This window comes from Eubalaena glacialis, chromosome 2 (genome assembly GCF_028564815.1).
Source record: "Eubalaena glacialis isolate mEubGla1 chromosome 2, mEubGla1.1.hap2.+ XY, whole genome shotgun sequence".
NCBI lineage: Eukaryota > Metazoa > Chordata > Mammalia > Artiodactyla > Balaenidae > Eubalaena > Eubalaena glacialis.
The window spans coordinates 190465045-190487766 of NC_083717.1; the positions used below are offsets into that span (position 1 = coordinate 190465045).

Here is a 22722-nt window from a genome sequence, read left to right on the forward strand (position 1 = left end):
TGTGTGTTAGATACTTTGTTACATGTTATGTATGATCCTGCTGGTACCCTATACCTCACAGTGGTTTTAGCCCCATTTTTGTAGATGAAAGAATCTAAAGTTTATGGAGGTAAAATGATTTGCCCAAATAAAACACGAATCCAACTGCCTTCAAAATCTGTGCTCCTGGGACTTCCCTGGTGGTGCAGTGGGTAAGCCTCCGTGCTTCCAATGCAGGGGGCCTGGGTTCGATCCCTGGTCAGGGAACTAGAGCCCACGTGCTGCAACTAAGAGTTCACATGCCACAACTAAGGAGCCCGCCTGCTGCAACTAAGGAGCCTTGGAGCCGCAACTAAGGAGCCCACCTGCTGCAACTAAGGAGCCCACGTGCTGCAATTAAGGAGCCCGCGAGCCTCAACTAAGACCCGGTGCAACCAAAAAAAAAAAACCTGTGCTCCTTCTGCCACGTTAAACTGGAAGTATTGGTTGGAAAGGTCTATGAAGCAGTAGCTTTTGTCCCCAATAGCAACTTCTAAATATTTTAAATAGATGGTTCCTGAATGACCCTACTTGTAGTTAACAGCTGCTTACTTAAGGACAATTATAAAAAGAATCGTTATTTACATAGCAGAGTATCTTGACTCCCAGCAGGGATCACAATTCATCAAGTGAAGTCGTTTTCAGAAGGAGTCATGGTATGTATGCCGAGAGGTACCGTTTTTGTAGATGAACAAGTTGCAGGGAAAAAACATGTTTGACTTTGGAACGGTTTCCTCCTCGATCAGGCCTTATTAATCATTTTGTAAAGCAAGTATCTCTGCTCGGAAGCATTTGGCCACTGTCAGTCTGCCCTAATTCCCGTCTCCAGAGCTCCCTGTTACAGCGTCACCCATGTGTCGGAGACCGGCTTTCAGGACCTTGGGGTAAATTAGTAACAGATATGAACGTGCTAAGCGCGGATCCCACCACAGAGGAGCAGTGCAGGGAATACTCGTTGCATCTGAGTCTGAACGAGTTCTTGGCTGGACTCTCCCCCTTACAAACACCCAGCCCACAGTGAGTCATCTGAATGCTATCAGATGAAGGGGAAACAGCCGCTTTTGACAGTCCCGGCAACCAAAGTCCACAGTGAACGTTTTCAGGGATAACATGTGACTTAGGTGATTATAGCTGCTTCGTGGTGTGAGCTCACAGCTCCGGGTGGGAGTTTTCCTTTGGGCCAACTGTCTGGTTTCCTCCTACTGCCTCTAGATCCAGCTACTGGTCTGGTGAAGGCTCCAGGCTGCCTCGTGTCCTCCGTGACCCCCAGGTACTGCTTCTAGTTAGAAGAGTCCTTAGGAGAGTCTCCCGAAACTTCCAGCTTTAGGGAGTATACAACCAAGCTCTTTCAGCACATCTCCTTCCTGCCAAAAACAGAGCAGTAAAAAAACCCTCACCAGATTGCACCACGGTTCATTTTGGAGATCTTGGGCCCAGCAGCCTGAGGCCGGAATAGCCAAGAGACGAGGGTTTGCTTGCCAGAAGGGAAATCCCTTCTCTCCTGTGGGCTTACTTCTGTCCTGGGCTTCAGGGTGGGGAACATCTGCACTGACTCCGAACTTGGATAGGGATGGATGGAGCCTCATTCTGGTCCCAGAGTTTATTCACTCTCCCCCCGCCCCCAGGAACCACACCCTGGCGGCAGAGGCAGTGCGAAGTCACCCACTTCAGTTTTCCACTTAGCTCACATGAAGGAATGGGTGCCCAGGGACAAATTACACCACACCTTGAGAGGCAGTCATCTCCCGTTCCAAGTGAGTTCACAGCCCGAGCGTGTTTCCAGCATGCTGGGTCTGAAGGGCCCACTCTCAGCTCTATTGATGGTAAGTTCAAGATCGGACAGGTGATTGGCGCGCGGCTCCCATTGACTGATTTTGACCTGGGGCCACAGCATCTTTAACTTTGGATCATCGTCATCACATGTTCTGTGGCTTTGCCCTTCTATCAATAGTTGGGAAGATTTATTGTCATTTTATAGGTTTGTATTTATAAGACGTGCATGTGTGAGTGGAATAGTACCTTTTCCCAGGCTTCTTGCCTTTCAGGAGGGTGGTACGTGGGCAGGAATCGTGGGTTCTAAAGTAAATATAGTATATTTTTCTATAAAAATTGAACTTTCTAAAATAACGAAGCCTAGCGATAGTATGTTTTCTAAATACAATACCTGTGTACCCAAAAGGTAAGGCATAGTTTAGAGCAAGGTGTAGAGAACTATGCGAACTTCAGTACCTGGTACCGCTCAGTGACCTTTAGCTGTTAACACTTAGGCTGCCTTTTTCTGATCTTTTAACAGATCTTTCATCCATCTTCTTATGGTGCTTCAGCATCAAAATTCCACTGGCCTCCCTATATTTGAAGTTCACATTCCCCTATGGATGCTCTCTTTCTAAGAGGAACATAATCTGTAATTGCTCTTTTCTATCTCTAGGGAGGGTTCCAGGTTGCTTATGTCTGTTTCATGGACTTGGCATCTTTCTGCTTTTGTGATCAAAGTCATGATGGAAAAATAACATTCCTGTCTTCTAATTCCCTGCCTGGCTTACCTAACCAGTAGGTTTGCTTTGTAGTCTTCTGTTTTAGCTTTTCCTCTTGTGTTCTTGCCCTGCCTGTCAATCTAATAAGATATAAAAGTTGCAGTTAAGACTTATGCTTCTGCTTAGAAAGTCACAAGAGTGTCGCTCCCCTCAACGACGAGAACAAGCCAGGTGAGCCCACCGTGGAGCCAAGGTCACCGAGTGATATGATGAACTCCAACCCCAAAAGTGACAAGCCCCTCTTAGGAGGGACTGCCCTGGCTGCTGTGATCTTTGGCAGAGCCGCAGGAAGAGAAGGAATGGGTGTAAGAAGAAAGTAGCTGAAAGCTTGTAGAATCCCGAGAGGCCGAGCGGTGTAGACCTCTCGGAAGCCCCAGGCACAAGGGGAACCTTCACACACACACACACCCCTTTTCCACAGACTTTCGGTGAGCTTGTGACAAAGCCTGGGAGCAGGACAGGAGTCCTGCAGCCACCCTTTCTGAGCCCAGGCATGGCACCTGCCGAGGGCCCCGCAGGAGGACCGGGAGGGATGCTCCACACTGGGCCTTGTGTGGGTACCACCCCGAAGGAGGGACGAAAATGCTGAGAGGGGACCCTGGAGGGGGGGGCGTGCAGTGAAGGCGCAGTAAAGGCTGAGGACTGACCAGGAGGACAGCGAGAAGCGCCAGGAAGTACCGGCTACCTCGGGGGAGGTGGGGGGCAGCAGGGCCGTTGGGACAGCCCCCAGCCCACCCGGCCAGACGCGCACCCACGGGGCCAGCTGGGATCAGAGGCAGGGAGGGCTCCAGACCTTACCAGCTTCCAGGCAGCAGCTGAAGACTGTTACAGGCCCCGGGACACAGTCGTGAACAAAGATCTCTGCCCTCCTGCGCTTCCCTCCTGATGGGGAGAGACAGATTAATAAAGATAAAGCCAGGCGGGGTGTGGCGAGCAGGACCGAGGAGGCCGCAGAGTGGAGCATCGAAGAAGGCCTCTCGGGGCGGCTCTGAGCACACGCCCGGCCATGCGCTTTCCGGAGTGGGTGGGAAGCTGGGGTCCACACCGGGCTTGGGAACTGCTGGCCCAGTCTCGGGACAGCAGGGACAGAGTGTCTGGAAGTCCGTGACTGAGGGGAGAGACAGGAAGATGAGATCGGAAAAATATCAGGGTCCATAGAGGTTGTTTTGGGCCTTTAGGGCTGATGGAAGTTAGACTTTTGTGTTAAAAGGTGTGCGGGGCCTGCAGAGTACTATTTTCAGTGACCAGTGGTTCGCATTCAGAAATCTCAGCCCATAGCAGATCCACCTACTTGAAACACAGTAAACCACTTTTAAAGCATCAGTAAAGAGTTTCCCGCCATGTACTCATAAAATTATCTGACAATCAAGGCCGTTAATAAATAATATCATTTGTTACATCATGGGATTAGGGGTAGTTTTTACTGGTGGTGTTTCTCAATGTATTTCAAGTTTAAAATGAAGGGGAAATGTAACATTAGGACTGTATCTGCTCCAGTAGGTAGTTTTCAACATGCACGCACAAAAAATGTAGGTGCCTCTGCAGGCTCAGTGTTCTCCCAGCCCTCTTTGGGACGGGCTTCATTTATTTACTGTGTCTTGTTCCACATCTTAAAATGGGAGGTACTCTGGTGGGGTAGGGGTACCTTGGAAGACGGCATGGACATCGGAGTCTCACAGGCTTGGCTTCAAGCACTGGCTCTGGGTTTGAACAGGACGCACTTCCTGCCGTGCTTGGGAGTCCCTTCCCTCGTCTGGCACGAGGTGACAGTCTTCCCACAAGCGGCTGTCAGGTTGTCACGGGGAGGGCTGTGCTCTCCTGCACTTGGGGGGACTCCCCGTGCAGCCTCGTCCTGTGGGAGGATTGCCCCTAGGGATGACCTCAGTCCCTCGTGGTGTGACCTTGAACACGGTGGGGTTCTGGTTTCCCAGGTGCAGTCATGGGGGGGTCTCGGCCTGGCCAAGGCCCACAGTGGGGATCCCCACATGTCCCAGGATGTGGCCACACCCCGGTATTCCTTATTCTTCCCTCCTTTCTCCCACCCCCTCATCTTCCCCCCGCCCACCCCGTACCCATCCCCGCTGGGAGCTGGGCGCTAAAAGTTCTCTCCCCAAAGCCCCTGTGACAGGAGTTTGCTAGTTTTAAGTAAGTTCTTCAGATAATCTGCCAGAAGAGCGTGGGGAAGGAAAACAAACCTTTCTACACATTTAGGCAGGGCTGTTGCCGTCGTGATGAACCACATTTTTCCGTCTCCAAGCCTTTATTTGCTCTCATAAAAAGCACAGCTTTGGTGATAAAGTCGGGATTGTCGTCTCTGGCACCTGGTTTTGGACATTTTTGTTTACGTTCTTCCTCTTTGCAGTTACATGGTTTTGTTTTTCTTTTTAACAGCATCCGTGTGACAAACTGTGGCAGCTAGTGGGTGTGGGGTCTTCTGTGAATGAGACTAACCACCACCCCCAGCCTCCCTTTACAAACTGGTTTGGTTTTATCTCCACAGCAAACCCAAGGAGCCGGTCTTCAGCGCAGGTAAGGCTGATTGAATGTTGGTGCGGGCGCCCCTCACTCACCTCAGAACTTGAGGGGCGATAAGAAGTAGTTATTCAGGGGCAGCTGGGACGGGCAGAACATGGGGGTCCATGTGGCAGGACTGGGGGCTGAGCGCTCACTCTCAGCCTGTACCTGGGGGTCTGATGGCTCACGTCATACAGAGACCACCCAGAAAATGGTCATAAAGACTAAACCCTTTACTCACCCCCTTTAAACCGATTCAAGATACATCAATAAGGAGGACGAGTGAGATGCCATTATACTGAAACAAAAGTTCTAGGTTAAAAGACGCCTGTTGCCTTTGTTATCCCTTCCTTACTAATGGGGCTCCCCCCCCCATCATCAACATTTGCATTTCTCTGAAGGGGAAAGTTTCTGATGCATCCAGTTATAACTTTGTCTAAAAGCAACTTTTTTTTTTCTTTTTCTGCCTTTGATTTCCTAAACTGCAAACTAATAGTTCATATATATCTTTCTATGTCTTTTCTAACACATTTTATAATAAGGGAGCTGCTATTTTGAGAATAGTAACCTTATTTGAAAGCGTATTTAAAAACGCAAAATCGTTGACAAGTGTGCAACGGGTTAAATAAATTCATTTAATTTTCCAAGTTTTTTTTCCCCTTAAGTGCACAATTGAAACATAAAAGTCGGACTTTCCTATTTATCCGCATGTGCTTCAGTATTCATTTCGTTTTCAAGAAGCATGAAATTACTCACTGAAAATGTAATCGCCCTAAGCCTGCAGAGCTAGGTCTGGAGTGCACTTGTCAGAATCCCCGAAATGTGTCCAGGTTTTTCTAGCAGGGGGCCGGGAGCCTCTCGGCCTGAGGGCTCGGGAGTGCTCCCCGGCAGGCAAGTCACTCTTGCAGTGCCCCATCGTCTCTTTACCCAGCACTTCTGTCTCTGTCTCCGAAATCACAAGGGAAACGCCGGGTGACACACTGCAAAGGTAGGCGGCATTTCTGAAACCTCATAGCTCTCTGAGCAAAGCTGTGACCCAGGCTGCAGAAACTCTTTTCATACAGGCCAACAGATAGTCTCCTTGTATGAAAATGTTTTTGTGATGCAAACCACTTTGATTCGTTGGAAGTTAAAAGCATTCCTGAGCATTTACTTGGGTGGGTTTTAATGAGTAGCTATAAATTGGATCTTGATTGATTATTGGCTGATTATAGGAACTCTTTTTAAAATATGTATGAACATTAAGAGAGCTATAGGGCAACGCCTGGATGCCCCACTGTTTGAAACCTGCACTGCTGCTGGCCGCTCCCTCTAGCACCTTTGGGTTTGGTGGGTGTGTGCTGTTATCCTAATATGCCTGAAAAAAAACCCAAAAAAACAAAAAAAAAAAACATTGCTTTCCCTTGCTGCCTTTTTTATTTTAGATGTAGAATGTCTGACTTACCAGTACAAAACAGTGCCAAGGCTAACTCCAGCGCTTTTTTGCCCAGTCCAGTGATGTAGAACTGCCCAGTGAGCAAACCTCCATCATAAGGACTTTACCAGCACATAACAACGATATACTCAAGTAGATGTTTCACTTACATAGATTTTATACACCCACACTAGGCTTCTTGTGTGTTCTGTGGGATGGCATTATATTCCCTTTATTCTGAATCTGCATTCCATGATTCCCCTTACAAAGGGAATTAACGGAATCGCTTGTCATTTAAGCTGTCACACCCGCCCCTCTTTGTCCCCCTTCTGTTGGTCTGCTGGGTGTTTTTAGGGTCTTCAGTTGAGGTGGCCACACTGTCTGATGAGCTGAGATTTGGGTGAGGGATTAAGGAAGGGCAGAGGTCAGCTGAGGCGAGCATGGGTAGAGGCACGGAGCAGGATTGGTGTGTAGGTGGCAGAGAGAGAGAAGGATCCATGGGGTGGGGGGTAGCTGTGGCCAGTGAGGTCACGTACGGGAAGAGCAGGGCAGGGCAGTTAGAGCTTTGGGTCCAGCAGGTAAGAGAGTGGGAGAAGGATTCTGAATCCATTGTGGGCCTTGACAGGTTTGGCAGCAGTATCTAAGATGACCTGGGGTGGGGTGGGGGGGGGTGATAAGAAAGCCTGCGGTGCTGTGGGCCTCAGATGGGCTAGTCCCAGCGGAGCTGGGGAGGAGGATCACAGAACACAGCAACTGGCACGCTGTATGCAGGAGTGAAGAGTGTATCACACGCATGCATTTATGACCTGAATTGCACGCACACCATAACATAAAAGTGGGATGGCCTCTCAACTTTTAGGCAATGTTGCATGTGGCATTGTTTGCAAATCCTTAGGAATAAGACTTACAAAACTAATTTGTAAATGTGGTACTTACGACACTATAATTACTTTATGACTTCCTCAGCAATTTCCTCTCTGTGGAGGATTTTTCTGTTGAGTGATGTACAGATATCCGTGGTCCCAACTGCCCAATTTAAATGCCATTAAGACCCAGTCCTTTGATCTGCAGTGAAGCATCAGAATGCAGTGAGTTCTGAATCGGAACAGAATTCATCAAGAGCTCACAAGACATTTTCTTTGGTCTTATTATATCCTGAAAACTGTAGCCAGAAAACCCGAAGTCGTTTCTTTTTAAAAGTCCAGGAGTTGCCCCTTGTCAGTATATTATTGGGTTTTACTTTCATCCCTATAATTTATCAAAACATCATAAGTTATTTTGTTATTAAAAATGTTTGTTTAAGAAAGGTTTATTTCCCAGTTTCTCTCTCTAATGGGTCTTTTGTTCTTTGGTTTTCTATTTCTAGCTTTTCTTTGAGCATTTTCCTTTTGCATGCATCCTAGCATGTACTTCTGCTGATTTTGTGTTCTTTACACTTGAAAGAATTGTCCAGTGTAAAAGATACATAAAGACACATTTTTACATTGCGCTATAACACACCAATTTAAATATTGAAAGATATTTTATGAATTTTGATACTGAAATTGTATATACATTGAACTCAATAAAGAATTGAAGTGGATTTCTTGTGTTAGTTGTAATTTTTTGGGGGGGGTGGCATTTTTCCCCCTCCTGATGATGAAACGTAAGCACTAAAATCTCTCATGGAAAATAATCGTTGGAATCCAGTTCTTTCCTGCCTTTTACAATTTCTTACATTACTTAAGTAAGCAGAATGTCAAAGGCAAACAAGATGAAAAATTTTGTTTCAAACTGTTTGTGTTTTAGGTAGTTTTCCCTAGGACTTTAACCAGAAATGACATAAAGGGCAAAGTTTCCGCTTTCCCATTGAAAGGCTAGAGAAAATATAACCTTTTTTCAGGTACGCTGGGCACTGAGGTATCCTACTGACCTCTTTGTTCTTTTCATAGAAGAAGGATATGTAAAAATGTTTCTTCGTGGACGCCCTGTTACCATGCACATGCCCAAAGATCAAGTGAATTCTTACAGTTTGGAAGCAAAAGTAGAACTACCAACGAAGAGACTTAAGCTGGAATGGGTGTATCCTTTATTCATTGATTAAGTCTTACACGAAGTAATCAGTCGATGAATGCTTTTATCGAAATTCAGCTGTAGAAAATCATGTAACTAAACCGTGCTGGCAAAGAGTTTTTAAACCCAAAGAAAGAAAGAGGGACACCCTGGAAGGAAGGACTAGCATTCCCCCTTCAGCCAAGTAGGGACTTGGCCAACCTTGGGAGCCTAACTTCAAGTTAACACCGACTAATTAAGGGAGGAAATGAGGATGAACCCAGTACTAAGTGAAGGAAATACAGTATATGGCTTATATTAAATGGACATGTAGCGCAGATATAATACCCTTTAAAAAAAAAGAAAATGAAAAAGCTCCCACAAAATCTAAGCCACAAAAATCTGAGTCAGCCGTATGAGTAGCATTCTTGAAATAAAGCTGCTGGAGCCTTCATAGTATGAGATTTGGGAACGTGAATGAGCTTCCAAGAAGAAAAAAATGAAAGACAAGAAAACAGAGCATGTGAAAGAGTTGGGTTTCTATTTTATTTTACTTTATTTTTTACTTTTAAAAAACATTTTTTATTTTGTCTTGACCTACACGAAGCTATGGGTACAGGGGTCGAGACTGTCGTAACAACCTGTACTTGCTTCCGACGGGCGAGACTGTGTATTTCATCGCATCCGTGGTCGTGCTGTACAATGTGGAGGAGCAGCTTCAGAGGCATTACACGGGCCATAATGATGACGTGAAGTGGTGAGTCCTCAAAACTGGGATTCCTCTGACACCTGTGGAAAGAGCATTGGCAGAAAGGGTTCAGTGATGGGATATAACTAAAGAGAAAGAAAGGGATCTGAGAAAGTAGGATCTTTGGGGAAAACTCTTCTTTGTGTTCTGGGTAGCCTGCTCTCTAAGACACCTTTTTAGTTTTCTATCCTTATAACACATCATCTTAACCAACCATGTTAACCTAAACAAATAGCTCTAACAGACCCCTATCTGGAGGCTTTCTCGTGCTAACGGCTTCTAATTTGGGTCTTTATTTTTTAATAAAAATGTTTTGCCTCATGTGCATGTCTGGGTCTGCTATTCCTATAATTCATTTATACCTTTGGTAGCGATTTTATGTATCTGGGAAAGATGATGGATGAATAGATGGATTTATGTATTTCTATTTATCCTAACTCCCTGGTCAGTTATTAAAATGCTGTTGGAAAAAGATGATGCTTTTACTATTTGATATACTCAAATGACTTCTTAATAAAGATTGTATACTAATGAAGTGGTTCTGAGATTGAAATGGTATTTCCCAAGCAGAGGGTGCTTTTCCTTTGAATTTGAAAATTCTCTATAGATAAAGGAATTAAGATGAAATGAAATGAGGTGCTTAGAGAATTTATCATGAGTCTGTAAGAAGTTAGGCACTGTGTATATCTTACTTGTAAATTTTTGACCAGATTATATTTGATCAAGGGAAGAGTGAAGCTTACCTTTAAAGAGTAGATGTTTTTTAAATATCTCTTTTTAGCCTTGCAGTTCATCCTGATAGGATCACGATAGCCACAGGACAAGTTGCAGGCACATCTAAGGATGGAAAAGTGAGTTATATTTTCATATTTTTGTAATGAACTGGTAACACAAAATAATTCTCTGAAAATTTTGCTGACGAATAAGCCTGCTTAGATATAAAATGTCTGAGTACTTCTTCAATCCCTCATTTGAATTTTTTATTGCAAATTAAAGTTCTTACACTGACTTTAAAAGCCCCTTGAGCTCACCTTCGTTTCAGCTAATTTTTAAATAACATTGTTCTTGCCTAAGAATCCGTTAACTCTTAAGATACTTATTTACACACATGATAAACATTAAAATGTTAAGTACACATTTAATAAGCATAGTTAAAATCATAATAAATAATCATTTGAATTTGGGGCATGTTGCCTCTTCAGTGAATTTCAGACACCCTCTGCCATGAATTCCCTGTAATCATGACTTCAACGCGTGGAATTTGTGTCTGGGTGTAATCTATAAGGGCTGCTGGAAGGATTTTAGCACAAATTTTGTAAGCACTTCAGCAAGACTTCAGTTTGTATTTTAAGGAATCAGAGAAGGAGCTAGTAGAATTTGACAAATAGAACAACTCAGTACTGGCTTCCACGTACTTATTTACCACCATCTGTGGTCATTGTCATGTCTTATCCAAAACTTCTTACTTTTCTGATGTCTATTTTTGTATAGCATTGTGTATCCATGCACAATGTATGATCTGAAACGAATTACATTAAGTTCTTCCATTTTTATCATGAGTGCTACCATTTTTCAGAAAATATTTTAATAACATCAAATTTTAAATATTTATGCTATTTTCCGTTAAAATCCTGTACTTGAAAGGAGGTAACAGGAACAGTGGAAATCAGACTACTATTCTGTAAACACAGAGGGAACAGGGTCTTCATCTTCTTTTTTTTTTTTTTACTGTTAAATGATCTTTAAAAGTTATTTGAAATCAATAGTAAATCATTTGTTCCTCCCTCTAGTGGATTAACTGTGTATTTCAGTTTCTGGCCTTGAAATTGAATCAGAACCTTAGAGCCAGAGAAAATGTCATCGCTATCTGAACCATCCCTTTGCATTTACAAGTGGAGAATTCTGGAGAGGCCGAGGGACTGTCTGCGGACGCCCAGCCACTTAGAGACAAGTCCAACCTAGAACCTAGTTCACCCGTCTACGGGGTACAATGCTAGTCCTTTTCTTGATAAACCTGCTGATTATTCTGTGATGCTTTCTTCTATTAAGGAAGAGAAAAATTAACATAGTTGAGAGGGTTTTGAACTAATCATAACAATTCTAAATTTTCGTTTGTGTACAATCAATTTCCTGTGGGGCCCAAGGATGTTAAGCTCTTAATACCGTTGGTGGCGACCATCGTGATGAATTGAACCACGCTTGCTCCTTAGTAACAATACAGACTTTGCAAGAGCAACCCTTAAGTGCGACTCCATTTCCTTCGTCATTTTTCATTTTTAAAACTCAGACGCATTCGATATACAAAGGAGAATATCACTTCCTGTGGTATAGTTACCAATAACGGGCTCTTCAAAATTTAAAGCTCAGTAGACCTCTCCTAAAGTTAAATTGGCCCCAGGAGCCACGACCTCTGGGAGAGATTGGGAATGTTTTATTTATATTAAAAGGCAGAGTCCTCAAATGCATTAAAAAAAAATTTTTTTTTTGACAACATTAAAGTAATCTCATAATTTCAAGGTAAAGATAAATGTGTAGACTGGACACAATGGGTGACTCTGCATTGTTTTCTAAGCAGCAGTTGCCCCCAAACGTGCGCATCTGGGATTCCGTGACGCTGAATACGCTGCACGTCATCGGAATCGGGTTTTTTGACCGAGCCGTCACCTGTATCGCATTCTCAAAATCCGTAAGTATGAGCCCTGTGGGTATTGCAGCCTTTGTCCACAGGGAGGAGAGAATCAGCTCAAGGTTGAAGAGGGAGAGAGTTAACACGCCCGTAACTGCCCAGGTGTATGTACAGATTTGGACTCTGAAACCTCCCGCATCCCAGGTCCCTCATTCAGAGGTCGCATGCGCCCCCTCGGTGACACACGCTCCCAATCAGACGTTTCCACGGTGATGAGAAGAGGCCCTGCAGCCACACTGTCTTCAGGCTCCTGGAGCAGTCTTGCCTGCTCTGGCCTTGAGTTTCCCCTGCCTGTCTGTGCCGTCCCCAGCCGGGCTGGCTCGCTGCCTGGCCATAAGCAGGGGCTGGTTGGACCTCGTGGTCTCCCAGGCTTCCTCAGGTTGTGCCCGTTCAACAGAGCCACCCTTTAAAGCACTTGTTCAGCCAGTTCAGAAACGTGCATGCGTTCGCATCCGTACACCGCGCGCCTCACCCCCAGTGCCCCCTCCCCTTGTACGGCCTTGCGGTAGCGTGGCCCTCGCTCAGCGCACACCTGTGCCCTGGAGCCACAGGTGCCTTCTCCTCCAGGGCGGGGGCTCTGCAGCCCTTAGGAGGCTGGTTCTAACGGAACCAGTGGTGAAGCGCACCCCCGACCCCTCCCTCCCGCTCCTGTCCCTTGTCACCCCGCATTCCCCTGCTCCCCCTGTCTGTCTGCCCAAGTCATGAGCAGGTCTCAACGGTGGTGGGTAGATATTCTTTAATGAAGATGTAGCGGACTCTTTATTAAAAATAAAATTATGTTCCTTTTTAATCACTCTCAACCTAGCTTATTCTCAAATGTAGTCTTCCTGTGAATACCTTTTAATTTTTCCAGAATGGAGGAAGCAACCTCTGTGCCGTGGATGACTCCAATGACCACGTGCTGTCCGTGTGGGACTGGCAGAAGGAAGAGAGACTGGCGGATGTCAAGGTCTCTCTCCAAGCCTCGTGTTGGGCTGTGTTGTCCTTTTCCCATGTGGAGCCTTCCCCTGCTGGCTCCTGGCCGGCTTTCTGTGTCTCGGTGGGCCGTGGGCTCCATCCCCGCCGCCCCCCCCCCCATTCCCATGGCCTGGTAGGGTTTCTTCTTCTCACCACAGCGTCTGTAAGGGTTTTCCCTCCTCATTTTACAGTCACCACCCTTTTAATTCGCTCCATCGCTCATTTGCTCACGTTCTCTCCGTCATCCACAAATGCCGAGCGTCCCCTTTGCACACACGTGTCGAGGAGACACTGGCGCGACGGTGACAAGTGAGATGTGCCTGCTGCCCAGCGGGAGGGCCAGGCAGGGAGCAGGGGGACGGGGAGGGCAGCACAGCCAGCACGGGGCTTGTCCCGAGCTGAGTGAACTCGGGAATGGGGTCCTCCCAGTGGGGCTCTTCCTGCAGTGGGACCCACTGGACTTTCCTTATGTCAGTGTACTTTCCTTAAGCTTTCTTATGCTTTCCTCCTGTTAAAACCATGATTGGATCTATTTTTATAGAACTGACTTCAGATTTCTCACCCTGGCATCCATTAACCTTAGATCACCTGACTTACCTAAGATTAGCATCACCACTGGACCACCTGACTTACCTAAGATTAGGATCACCATCGGGTCACTTTACCTACCTAACATTAGGGGCACCATTGGATCACCTCACTTACATAACTTTCTCTCTTGTTTGTGTGTGGGATGCAGACCCTGTATTCTAATAAGGCATTAAATAACTATTTTTATGCTATAGCTGTGCCTTCTAATAGTCTGCTCAAGTATTTAAGTTCTTGCCATGTTGCTGGGTTGGAAGCAGTCAGAGCAAGTTATTTTCCAGGTTTAAGGATGTATAACTGAATTATCAAGCAGAAGGAGCCATCAGGGTTAGAGTCATGGGACCAGCGTGCAAGTCGTGGAAATCAAGATAGCAGGGTGAGGGTGGTGAAGTGGTACCCAAAGAGCCAGATCCCCTACTGGATTCCAGGCTTGGTCGCCAAACCACCAGCAGAGTCCTGGGGATGAGAATCAGGAGGGACTCCCCAGACAGACAGGGCAGCCAAAGTGGGCCAGGAGCGATGGAGCCGAATACAATCCAGACTCCGGGGCCCTTCCAATCGCTAGATGGCGATGAACCTGCGATTCTTAATTCCCCGGCCGCCCCTTCAGCCAGAGCTCACTGTGTGCCTGCTCTGTCCCAGTTCCTGTGAGTCCCCATACAGAAGGATGACTTCGTGACCCCATCCTCAGGGCTCAGTGCAGTGGGGGAGACAGACGAGGAGGAGAGGGGTCGGCACGCACAGACACAAGTTCAGTGATTACAAAAGATGAATTCAAAGGGAGAAAATATCAAGAGGCCTAGTGCTTACCTTGATGAATTATTTATTTGTGGTTCAGATTTTATTTATTTTCTTAAGTGTCTTAAGAGACTTGAGACATTTGATTCTCCTGTTTTGCACAAAGTGTTCTAATGAAGCTGTGTTTGCTGCGGATTTCCACCCCACGGACACGAATATAATTGTTACCTGTGGAAAATCCCATCTCTACTTTTGGACACTAGAAGGAAGCTCCCTTATTAAGAAGCAAGGATTATTCGAGGTAAAGTGAAATTGCATCTGTCGTTTTATTTTTCACCAATGGTACTTGCGGTCACCTAGCTTTTAAGGAAGCTTTGAGGCATCCCAGTGCTAGAATTTGTTTTAATTGGCAAATGCGGGGGTGTCGTGATAAAGACTATTCCTGGAGATCCCTGGCAGAGTTGGGGAGCCCCTCATGTCTCACGGATAACACTGGTGATGCTGAGAAGGAAGGACCAACACAGGGAGAAGCACCAGGAAAGGATGCCCAGGGGCTGGGGCCCTCGCCGAGGCCTGCTGGCTACAAAGAGCAAGGAAGAAGGCGCCCAGGAGACCTCAGTGGGACTCTGCAGAGAGCGATGGGCAGTCTCTGTGCCATTTAGTCCAGCATGTGTGGGCCTTGTGAGAGCACCGGGAGGGCACCTGCTGCCCTGTGGGCCCAGAGGCTGAGTTAAGAGGATGCCAGGCCCATCCTTCAGGCCGTAGTCACGGCAACACGGCCCCTTAGCCTCTCCAACACCCTCCTCTGCTCGAACTGCCTTCAACCTGATAAATACCAGAAATCTCTTTATTTTAGACCAGGTAGTCTCAGGGCATAAGTTACGTAATGGTGGATAAGAATGAAAGGCACACAGTGTGGTAGCAGAAGCTGACACTATCCAGCTTGGGGTGACTGTGCTTCTAGATGGTATTAATACGAACAAAAGGATGTCTTGATTGTATATATGTATTCTTTTTCAATATTCTGCAGAAGCAAGAAAAGCCAAAGTTTGTCCTCTGTGTGACTTTTTCTGAAAATGGTGACACCATCACCGGAGATTCAAGTGGCAACATCCTGGTATGGGGAAAAGGTAACAAGTGATTCCTCCCAAAGCAGACATTTCTGGGTGATGTTATAAGTATGAAGCCAAACGTGGCTCCTGTAAGAATTGTCTGTTAATATCATTTCCAGGTTTACTATTCGATTCCAAGGTACATAGGTACATACGTGCATGTGTGCGGGTGTAACTTGGAACCAAAAAACTGGGACTGAGGAAAATGAGACTAGTAAGCCGTGGACTTCTGTCGCTCTAAAAGGCTCTTTAAGCCCAAGACATTATAATGGAATTAATAGCTTATTTAGGAGATCTGATAACAACTTATGATGATGAAGTCATCAAAGACTGTTTATTTAGCTCTACAGTGTTTAACTTCTCTGGCCCACATAGTGCTTGGCAGGCGTTGATTGAGTACTAACTGTGTCTGAGGCAGCATGCTAGATGCTGAGCATACGTATGAGTCAGATGGGCATCCCCGCTGTCAGTGGGCAAACAGTGTGGTAACGAGGTCTCCTTACTCAGAAACATTTGTTTGGTCAAGTTCAATGAGCATTTATTTATTTACTTTAAAATATTTATTTATTTACTTATTATTTATTTTGGCTGCACTGGGTCTTAGATGCGGCATGCGGACTTCTTAGTTGCGGCATGCAGGATCTAGTTCCCCGACCAGGGATCAAACCCGGGCCCCCTGCATTGGGAGCTCGGCGTCTTACCCACTGGACCACCAGGGAAGTTCTTCAGTGAGCATTTATGAGTGCTTACCACGTGCCAGGAAAAAAGGGAAAATGCACCATCCCTGTCCTCAAGGATCTTAGTATTTGAGTTGGGGGTGAAGGTGAAAACAGACCCACCAATGTAATTTCAGACTAATATGGTGACCTTTGTAGTATCCCTGCTACTCTGGGTGCCATGGACTCTATGTATACATCAGTTCATTTCACCCTTAGAACAATCCAGTGGGATAAGCAGTAGCCCCATTACACCAAGGGGGAAACTGAGACAGAGCAGTTAAGTCACTTGTCCAGAGACACACAGCTCATTTCTCAGCCACATGTAGTCTGGCTGTACTCTTCACACACTATGCTTCGTGTTAGCATGTTTTCCTTAATTATTTTTTTTTTAGTTTATTTTATTGAAGTATAGTTGATTTACAACGTGTTAATTTCTGCTGTACGGCAAGGAGATTCAGTTATACATATACATATATATTCTTTTTCATATTCTTTTCCATTATGGTTTATCACAGGATATTGAATATAGTTCCCTGTGCTATACAGTAGGACCCTGTTGTTTACCCATCCTATATGTAATAGTTTGTATCTGCTAACCCCAAACTCCCAGTCCGTCCCTCCCCCAACCCCCTCCCCCTGTTTTCCTTAATTATAAAGTAATCCACTTCATGCTTGTCTGGTGCTCTGGGAACTTCTAGAAAGTGGATCCTTTATAGATTCACACTGCAATGATGTTCTAACCAACAGTATCGCGTTTTAAAACAAAAATGAAATGAGATGGGCAGAGGTGAGCCTTTGACGATGTCCTCAGCTTGGTCTTGCTGTGTTTAGGTACGAATCGAATAAGCTACGCAGTTCAAGGGGCCCACGAGGGCGGTATTTTTGCACTTTGTATGTTGAGGGACGGCACGCTGGTGTCGGGAGGAGGGAAGGACCGGAAGCTCATTTCTTGGGATGGAAACTACCAGAAACTTCATAAAACCGAGGTAAGACAGCAAGTCATGCTATTGACATTCGTTTTGAACGTTAAACTGTTATACTGACCAGTTTCCTTGTTAGTTTGAAATCTTCAGCTTACCGTTTTGAGAATTGTTTAGATAAAATTTTCCTAAACAGGGTAGTATTTTACTAAAATCACGAAGGCAGTTTAAGTACTAAAAGGGAATTAGGTTTATAAAATGTGAGGTGGTCGCGTTTCACATCTAGAATATTTTTATCAAAGACCCAATCTCACTTTTCCAAAGGAACATTTATCCACATTTTGATTAATCGTTAAAACGTTTCTTCTCTTTTCACTTTAATTTCCAGCGTGTTACTTTGGAGACATTCTCACTTTGAACTAGTGTTTACTGAGTATCTACTTTGTGCGTGGCTGAGTGCCAGTATCATCTCTAGAGCTCTGACCCCTTTTGGCATCTCTTTCACCTCCTTATTACCTGGTTAGCAGCCCTGGACTCCCAACAGGAGCCAGAGGCAAGAAATTCAGTATTCCTTCTACACACTCACTGAATTTTCTCTCCCCCAGGCCCTGGGAAATTATGAGCAGACAGATATCAAGGTCGGCATCAATCCGAAGGTTGAGTTTCTTCCTCTCTAGCATAGCATGGACACCTTGTAGAACTTGTCCAGCTTCTAAGTCAGATGCACACAGCACAGTTACATCAGAGAGCAGCATGGCCTGGTGCTCTGACAGGATGAGAATTTGGTTTTGTTGATTCCTCCTCTTCATAAAGGAAGGCCTTTATCTGAGCTTTGGAAATCACCTTCCTTTCATGGAGACTTTAATTGCGGTAGCATTTTTTATAATAAGATTTGACCAGCATCTGATGAACCCAAGTTACATTATAATCATAATAAATACTCCAAAGTCTCACCTAGTTTTATAGAAGATACTCATCATTTTTAAGTACCTGTAACTCCTCTTCATTAGCATGGATTGTTACCAGCTTTTCTCAAATCCGCGCTAACAAACCAGCTGGAAGTAGGAAGTTTGTATGAGAGCGGGCTGCTCCGCACCATCCCAGAGCCGCAGTGCCTGGAGTCCACCCCAGGGTTTCGCTGCGATTTTTTGTTCTTTTTATAGAGTGCAAGAACCTCTGTTTATTTTATCATAGCAAATTGTTCTTGGCTGGTGTATTTTGAAATTATTTTTATTAACACTTAGATAATCATATATGTTTGCCAACATGAGCAGTGGATTTCAAAACTAAAAGAAGTTGCCAAAGAATTTATCCTTTTAAGTTATAAAAAATGTTTAGGAACTCTTATTACAGCATGTTACATATTCTTTACTTTCCAAATTTTACCTGGTTCTGCTATCAGAAGTCATAACAAGTAAAGAGTAAACTACTCAGTTGTATTTCTTATTTTTATATTTTGTCAAGAAAAAAATGTTTTATTCTTTGTTTTTTAAACAACCTTGCTGGGCTTCCCTGGTGGCGCAGTGGTTAAGAATCCGCCTGCCAATGCAGGGGACATGGGTTCAAGCCCTGGTCCGGGAAGATCCCACATGCCGCGAAGCAACTAAGCCCGTGTGCCACAACTACTGAGCCTGCGCTCTAGAGCCCATGAGCCACAACTACTGAGCCCACGTGCCACAGCTACTGAGCCCGTGAGCCACAACTAGTGAAGCTCACGCACCTAGAGCCTGTGCTCCACAACAAGAGAAGCCACCACAATGAGAAGCCCCCGCACTGCAACGAAGAGTAGCCCCCACTCGCCGCAACTAGAGAAAGCCCGTGCGCAGCAATGAAGACCCAATGTAACCAAAAATAAATAAATTTATATTTTAAAAAAACCTTACTATTGCTGATTTTTTTAAGGTATATGAAATGTTTGGAGTTTAAATGTAAGATTTGAGATCATTCACTCAAGTACTTTCTCTCCATAGCACATGCGTGTGTGTATGTCTTTGTGATAGGAGCTATCATCATGATAAACAAGTATTTTGAATGATGGAGCTAAGAATTTAATGACATTTGAAATCTTTTCAATGCAGATTCCAGAACAGTTTGGTCCCATACGGACAGTGGCTGAGGGGAAAGGCGATGTGATCTTGATAGGCACGACCAGAAACTTTGTTCTACAGGGCACGCTGTCTGGAGACTTCACACCCATCACTCAGGTACGCGCCAGCTCAGTAAGCCCACCAAACACGTTCATTCTGTGTAATAGTAGAACGTAAGACAGAGTTACAAAGAGGAGATTCTTCCTGTGTTTTATACTAACGTCACCTTGCTCGGCTTCAGTCAGCGAGGAAGAAAAACAGATGGGAGAAATTCCAGAGTGTGCAGTAAGCCATGGTTCATGGTCCTGCAGGGCTCCTGAGTGTTGGCTGTAATATTTCAGAGAGCTTCTGTTTGTCTCGGTTCTTTGTAGGGTCACACTGATGAGCTCTGGGGACTGGCCATCCATGCCTCAAAACCTCAGTTTTTGACCTGTGGGCATGACAGGCACGCCACCCTGTGGGACGCTGTTGGTCACCGGCCTGTCTGGGACAAAATAATAGAGGTAGACATGCATGTTATATTCCATCTTTCTTAAAGAAATTCATCTGGAACATGTTGATTTTTTTTTTTTGCATGAGATTAATAGTGATATAAATTCATCCCAAAGCAAATGTCACTTACTTTATCTCCTTCAAATTGCACTGCTTTAAACATTGCCTCAAGTGGTCTCATCCGTGTAATTCGGAAGTTTGCTGTTGCATTTTTGGACAGCAAGTGAGCCTTTCCGAGTTGGTTGCTGGGTTTCCCAAGTGCAATCTCTTCTGGCTTAAAGCCTGAAAAACCCTCATTATGAGCCTGCATTCTATTTACAGAGTACCTTTTGAATGAGAATTTATTAACTATTCTAACAGCGTATAGTTTAATTTATCTCTGCACTTTGAGTTTGATGGTAAAGGTAAAGTTTAAAGTCAGCATGTCTGTGACCTTTGCAAAAGGAACTCCAATTGTACATCAGAGTGCTGAAGTATCCTTTCCCTACGTACCACACAGCAGTGTCTGCATTTATCGAGCACTGTTTGCATACCAAGCATTGTACATGTATTATCCTTAATCCTTGCAGCAGCCTTGCAGGTTGAAGTTTTTTACCCTGATTTTATTGATTAGGAAATTGAAGCTTAGGTAAGTCAATAGCTCACCAAGGTCCCTGAATCCGTGATGGAGCCAGTGTTCACCCCCAGATCAGTCTGGCTCCCAATGTCAGGGTCTTCCGCTACATCATACTGTAGTGAGTGAAATACACCTCCCATCTTGCTTGCGCCCTTAATGACACATCCAGCCCCAGGTAAGGGGTTGCCCCTCTGTAGACCCCACACGTCCTCCTTTCAGCCCCCGCAGAGTTGCCAGCATTTCCTGACGTGCTGGGTCCATGTTTTGGCCCTCCTGCCCTTCGCTTTTTTTAATAAATAAATTTATTTATTTATTTAATTTTGGCTGCGTTGGGTCTTCGTTGCTGCACGCGGGCTTTCTCTAGTTGCGGCGAGCAGGGGCTACTCTTCATTGCGGTGCATGGGTTTCTCATTGCGGTGGCTTCTCTTGTTGCGGAGCACGGGCTCTAGGCGCGCGGGCTTCAGTAGTTATGGCACACGGGCTCAGTAGTTGTGGCTCGCAGGCTCAGTAGTTGTGGCACACGGGCTTAGTTGTTCTGCGACATGTGGGATCTTCCCAGACCAGGGCTCGAACCCATGTCCCCTGCATTGGCAGGCGGATTCTTAACCACTGCACCACCAGGGAAGCCCCTGCCTTTCGCTTTTGGAGAAGGTCTGTGAGAGACTGGAGCTGGCTGGTCACTGGGGGAGCTGATCACTGAGATGACAGGCCTGGAGGTGACACCGCCACCAGAGGGAAGAGCGGGAGTGGCCCAGGTGGCAGGGCATAGCTACAGGAAGTGGCATCCCATGTCATGACTGTCCCCTGGTGGGGGCTTGGAGGACCAGGTGGAATGGCGAATACATGAAGGGCTGGTGCAGAGCTGGCAGCCACTGATGCATCAGGGACAGTGATGGTCCAGGAGAGCAGCCTTCCCTGCAGCCTCGGTCTACACGGCAGCCTGGCCGAAAGCAATGCCAGTTACTCCATCACCAGCCTGGCATCAGGGCACGGGCGCCAAACCAGAGCCCAAAAAGATCTGCAGTTCCGTAGCTTCTTTACCCACTGGCCACTAGACAGAAACACTCAAGTGTCTTCATCTCAAAAATGTTATGAGCCTCAAATCAACTAGGCAGTGAAGCTTCAAGTGCACATGATTTCTCTCTGTGTGTCAGTGGAGGCCCTGAGCTTAATCACAGCTCCCGCTTTGGAAAAGCATTGCAGTAATGTCATCAGTCCCTGAAGAGTTTCTCTCTGGTCTCTCTCTTTTTTCTTCGGTTTCTCCAGTGGTACCTCAGTGCCTCCTTCCATTTCCATTTCCAGTGCTACTATTTTCTTGGTCTTCCTGTGATTAATGTCTTCTCGCTTCAGTTCGTCCTGAGCACTCCTACCAAGTGATCTAAAACATAGATTCGATCACGTTGTTCTTTTTAGTGAAAAGAAAAAGTTATTCTCACTGTGTTTTTCCCAGTGATCACCATCCTTGACATGGCAGTGCAGCCCACGTTACTAGTATCATCCATGCGCTTTCCCGTTCCCCACCCTGTAAACCCGCTGACTGTACCTGCCGTTCCTCACATATGCCCCACACTGTGTTGCTTCTACCTCCTTGACCGTATTTGTTGTCCCCTTAACACTCGATCCAAAAAAAATATTGGTGTGTCCACGTCCGCCTTCACCTATACCGGAAGGCCCGAGGCAAAGGCTTCCAGCACCGGGATGCCTCGGCCCAGCTTCCCCGTCTGACTTCACCTAATGCTCCCTCTCCAGCTCCTTTTACCTCTCTCATCAGTCTTGTTGCACCTTGTTAGGAACAAACACGTACGTGTCCCACTAGAGCCAAACCTAGAATGTGCCCTGCTCATCTTGAGATCCGTCTAGGGCTACCGTGGTGTCTTGCACCCAGTGGGGGGCGCTTACCCAGTATCGACCTGATGGCATTGGATGCAGGGGTCGTAATTCCAAACAGATCAAGCACAAGCTTCCCATTCAGCATGGGGGTCAACTGAAGGAACTTCCAAGACTTGGAGGAAGAACATGTCTTTGTTGATCTGTCATCTGATGACTGTAGCTGTGAAAGGATATAAGACAGAAAGAGAAAAATTATAAGAGGATAAAAATTTAGTGTTGGCTTCCCTGGTGGCGCAGTGGTTAAGAATCCGCCGGCCAATGCAGGGGACACGGGTTCGAGCCCTGGTCTGGGAAGATCCCACATGCCGCGGAGCAACTAGGCCCGTGAGCCACAACTACTGAGCCTGCGCGTCTGGAGCCTGTGCTCCGCAACTGGAGAGGCCGTGACAGTGAGAGGCCCGCGCACCGCGATGAAGAGTGGCCCCCGCTCTCCGCAACTGGAGAAAGCCCTCGCGCAGAAATGAAGACCCGACACAGCCCAAAATAAATAAATAAATAAATAAATAAATAAATTTAAATATAACAGTGTGTCCATGTCAATCCCAAAACTCCCTAACTATCCCTTAAAAAAAAAAAAAAAATTTAGTGTTATTGAGTCATGACCTTCATTAAAGTAGGAAAATGTTTTCCTCTCTGGAGAGAAAAGAGATTTTTTTAA

General features: G+C 45.7%; 1 protein-coding gene across 4 annotated transcripts in view; it reads left to right on the plus strand.

Moving 5' to 3' along the window:
* Positions 1-22722, plus strand: part of EML1 (EMAP like 1) — a 141417-nt gene that overhangs the window by 93469 nt on the left and 25226 nt on the right. For 2 of the 4 annotated variants that reach the window (XM_061181240.1, XM_061181243.1), the window contains 11 exons: positions 5053-5081; positions 8412-8541; positions 9119-9268; positions 10041-10110; positions 11835-11945; positions 12799-12894; positions 14395-14529; positions 15259-15358; positions 16891-17045; positions 19058-19183; positions 19438-19569. In XM_061181240.1, the coding sequence (XP_061037223.1) occupies positions 5053-5081; positions 8412-8541; positions 9119-9268; positions 10041-10110; positions 11835-11945; positions 12799-12894; positions 14395-14529; positions 15259-15358; positions 16891-17045; positions 19058-19183; positions 19438-19569 (1234 nt within the window). Of the gene's footprint in view, positions 1-5052; positions 5082-8411; positions 8542-9118; positions 9269-10040; positions 10111-11831; positions 11946-12798; positions 12895-14394; positions 14530-15258; positions 15359-16890; positions 17046-19057; positions 19184-19437; positions 19570-22722 lie in introns of all 4 variants that reach the window. The other 2 variants (XM_061181242.1, XM_061181244.1) reach the window with 1 other exon arrangement.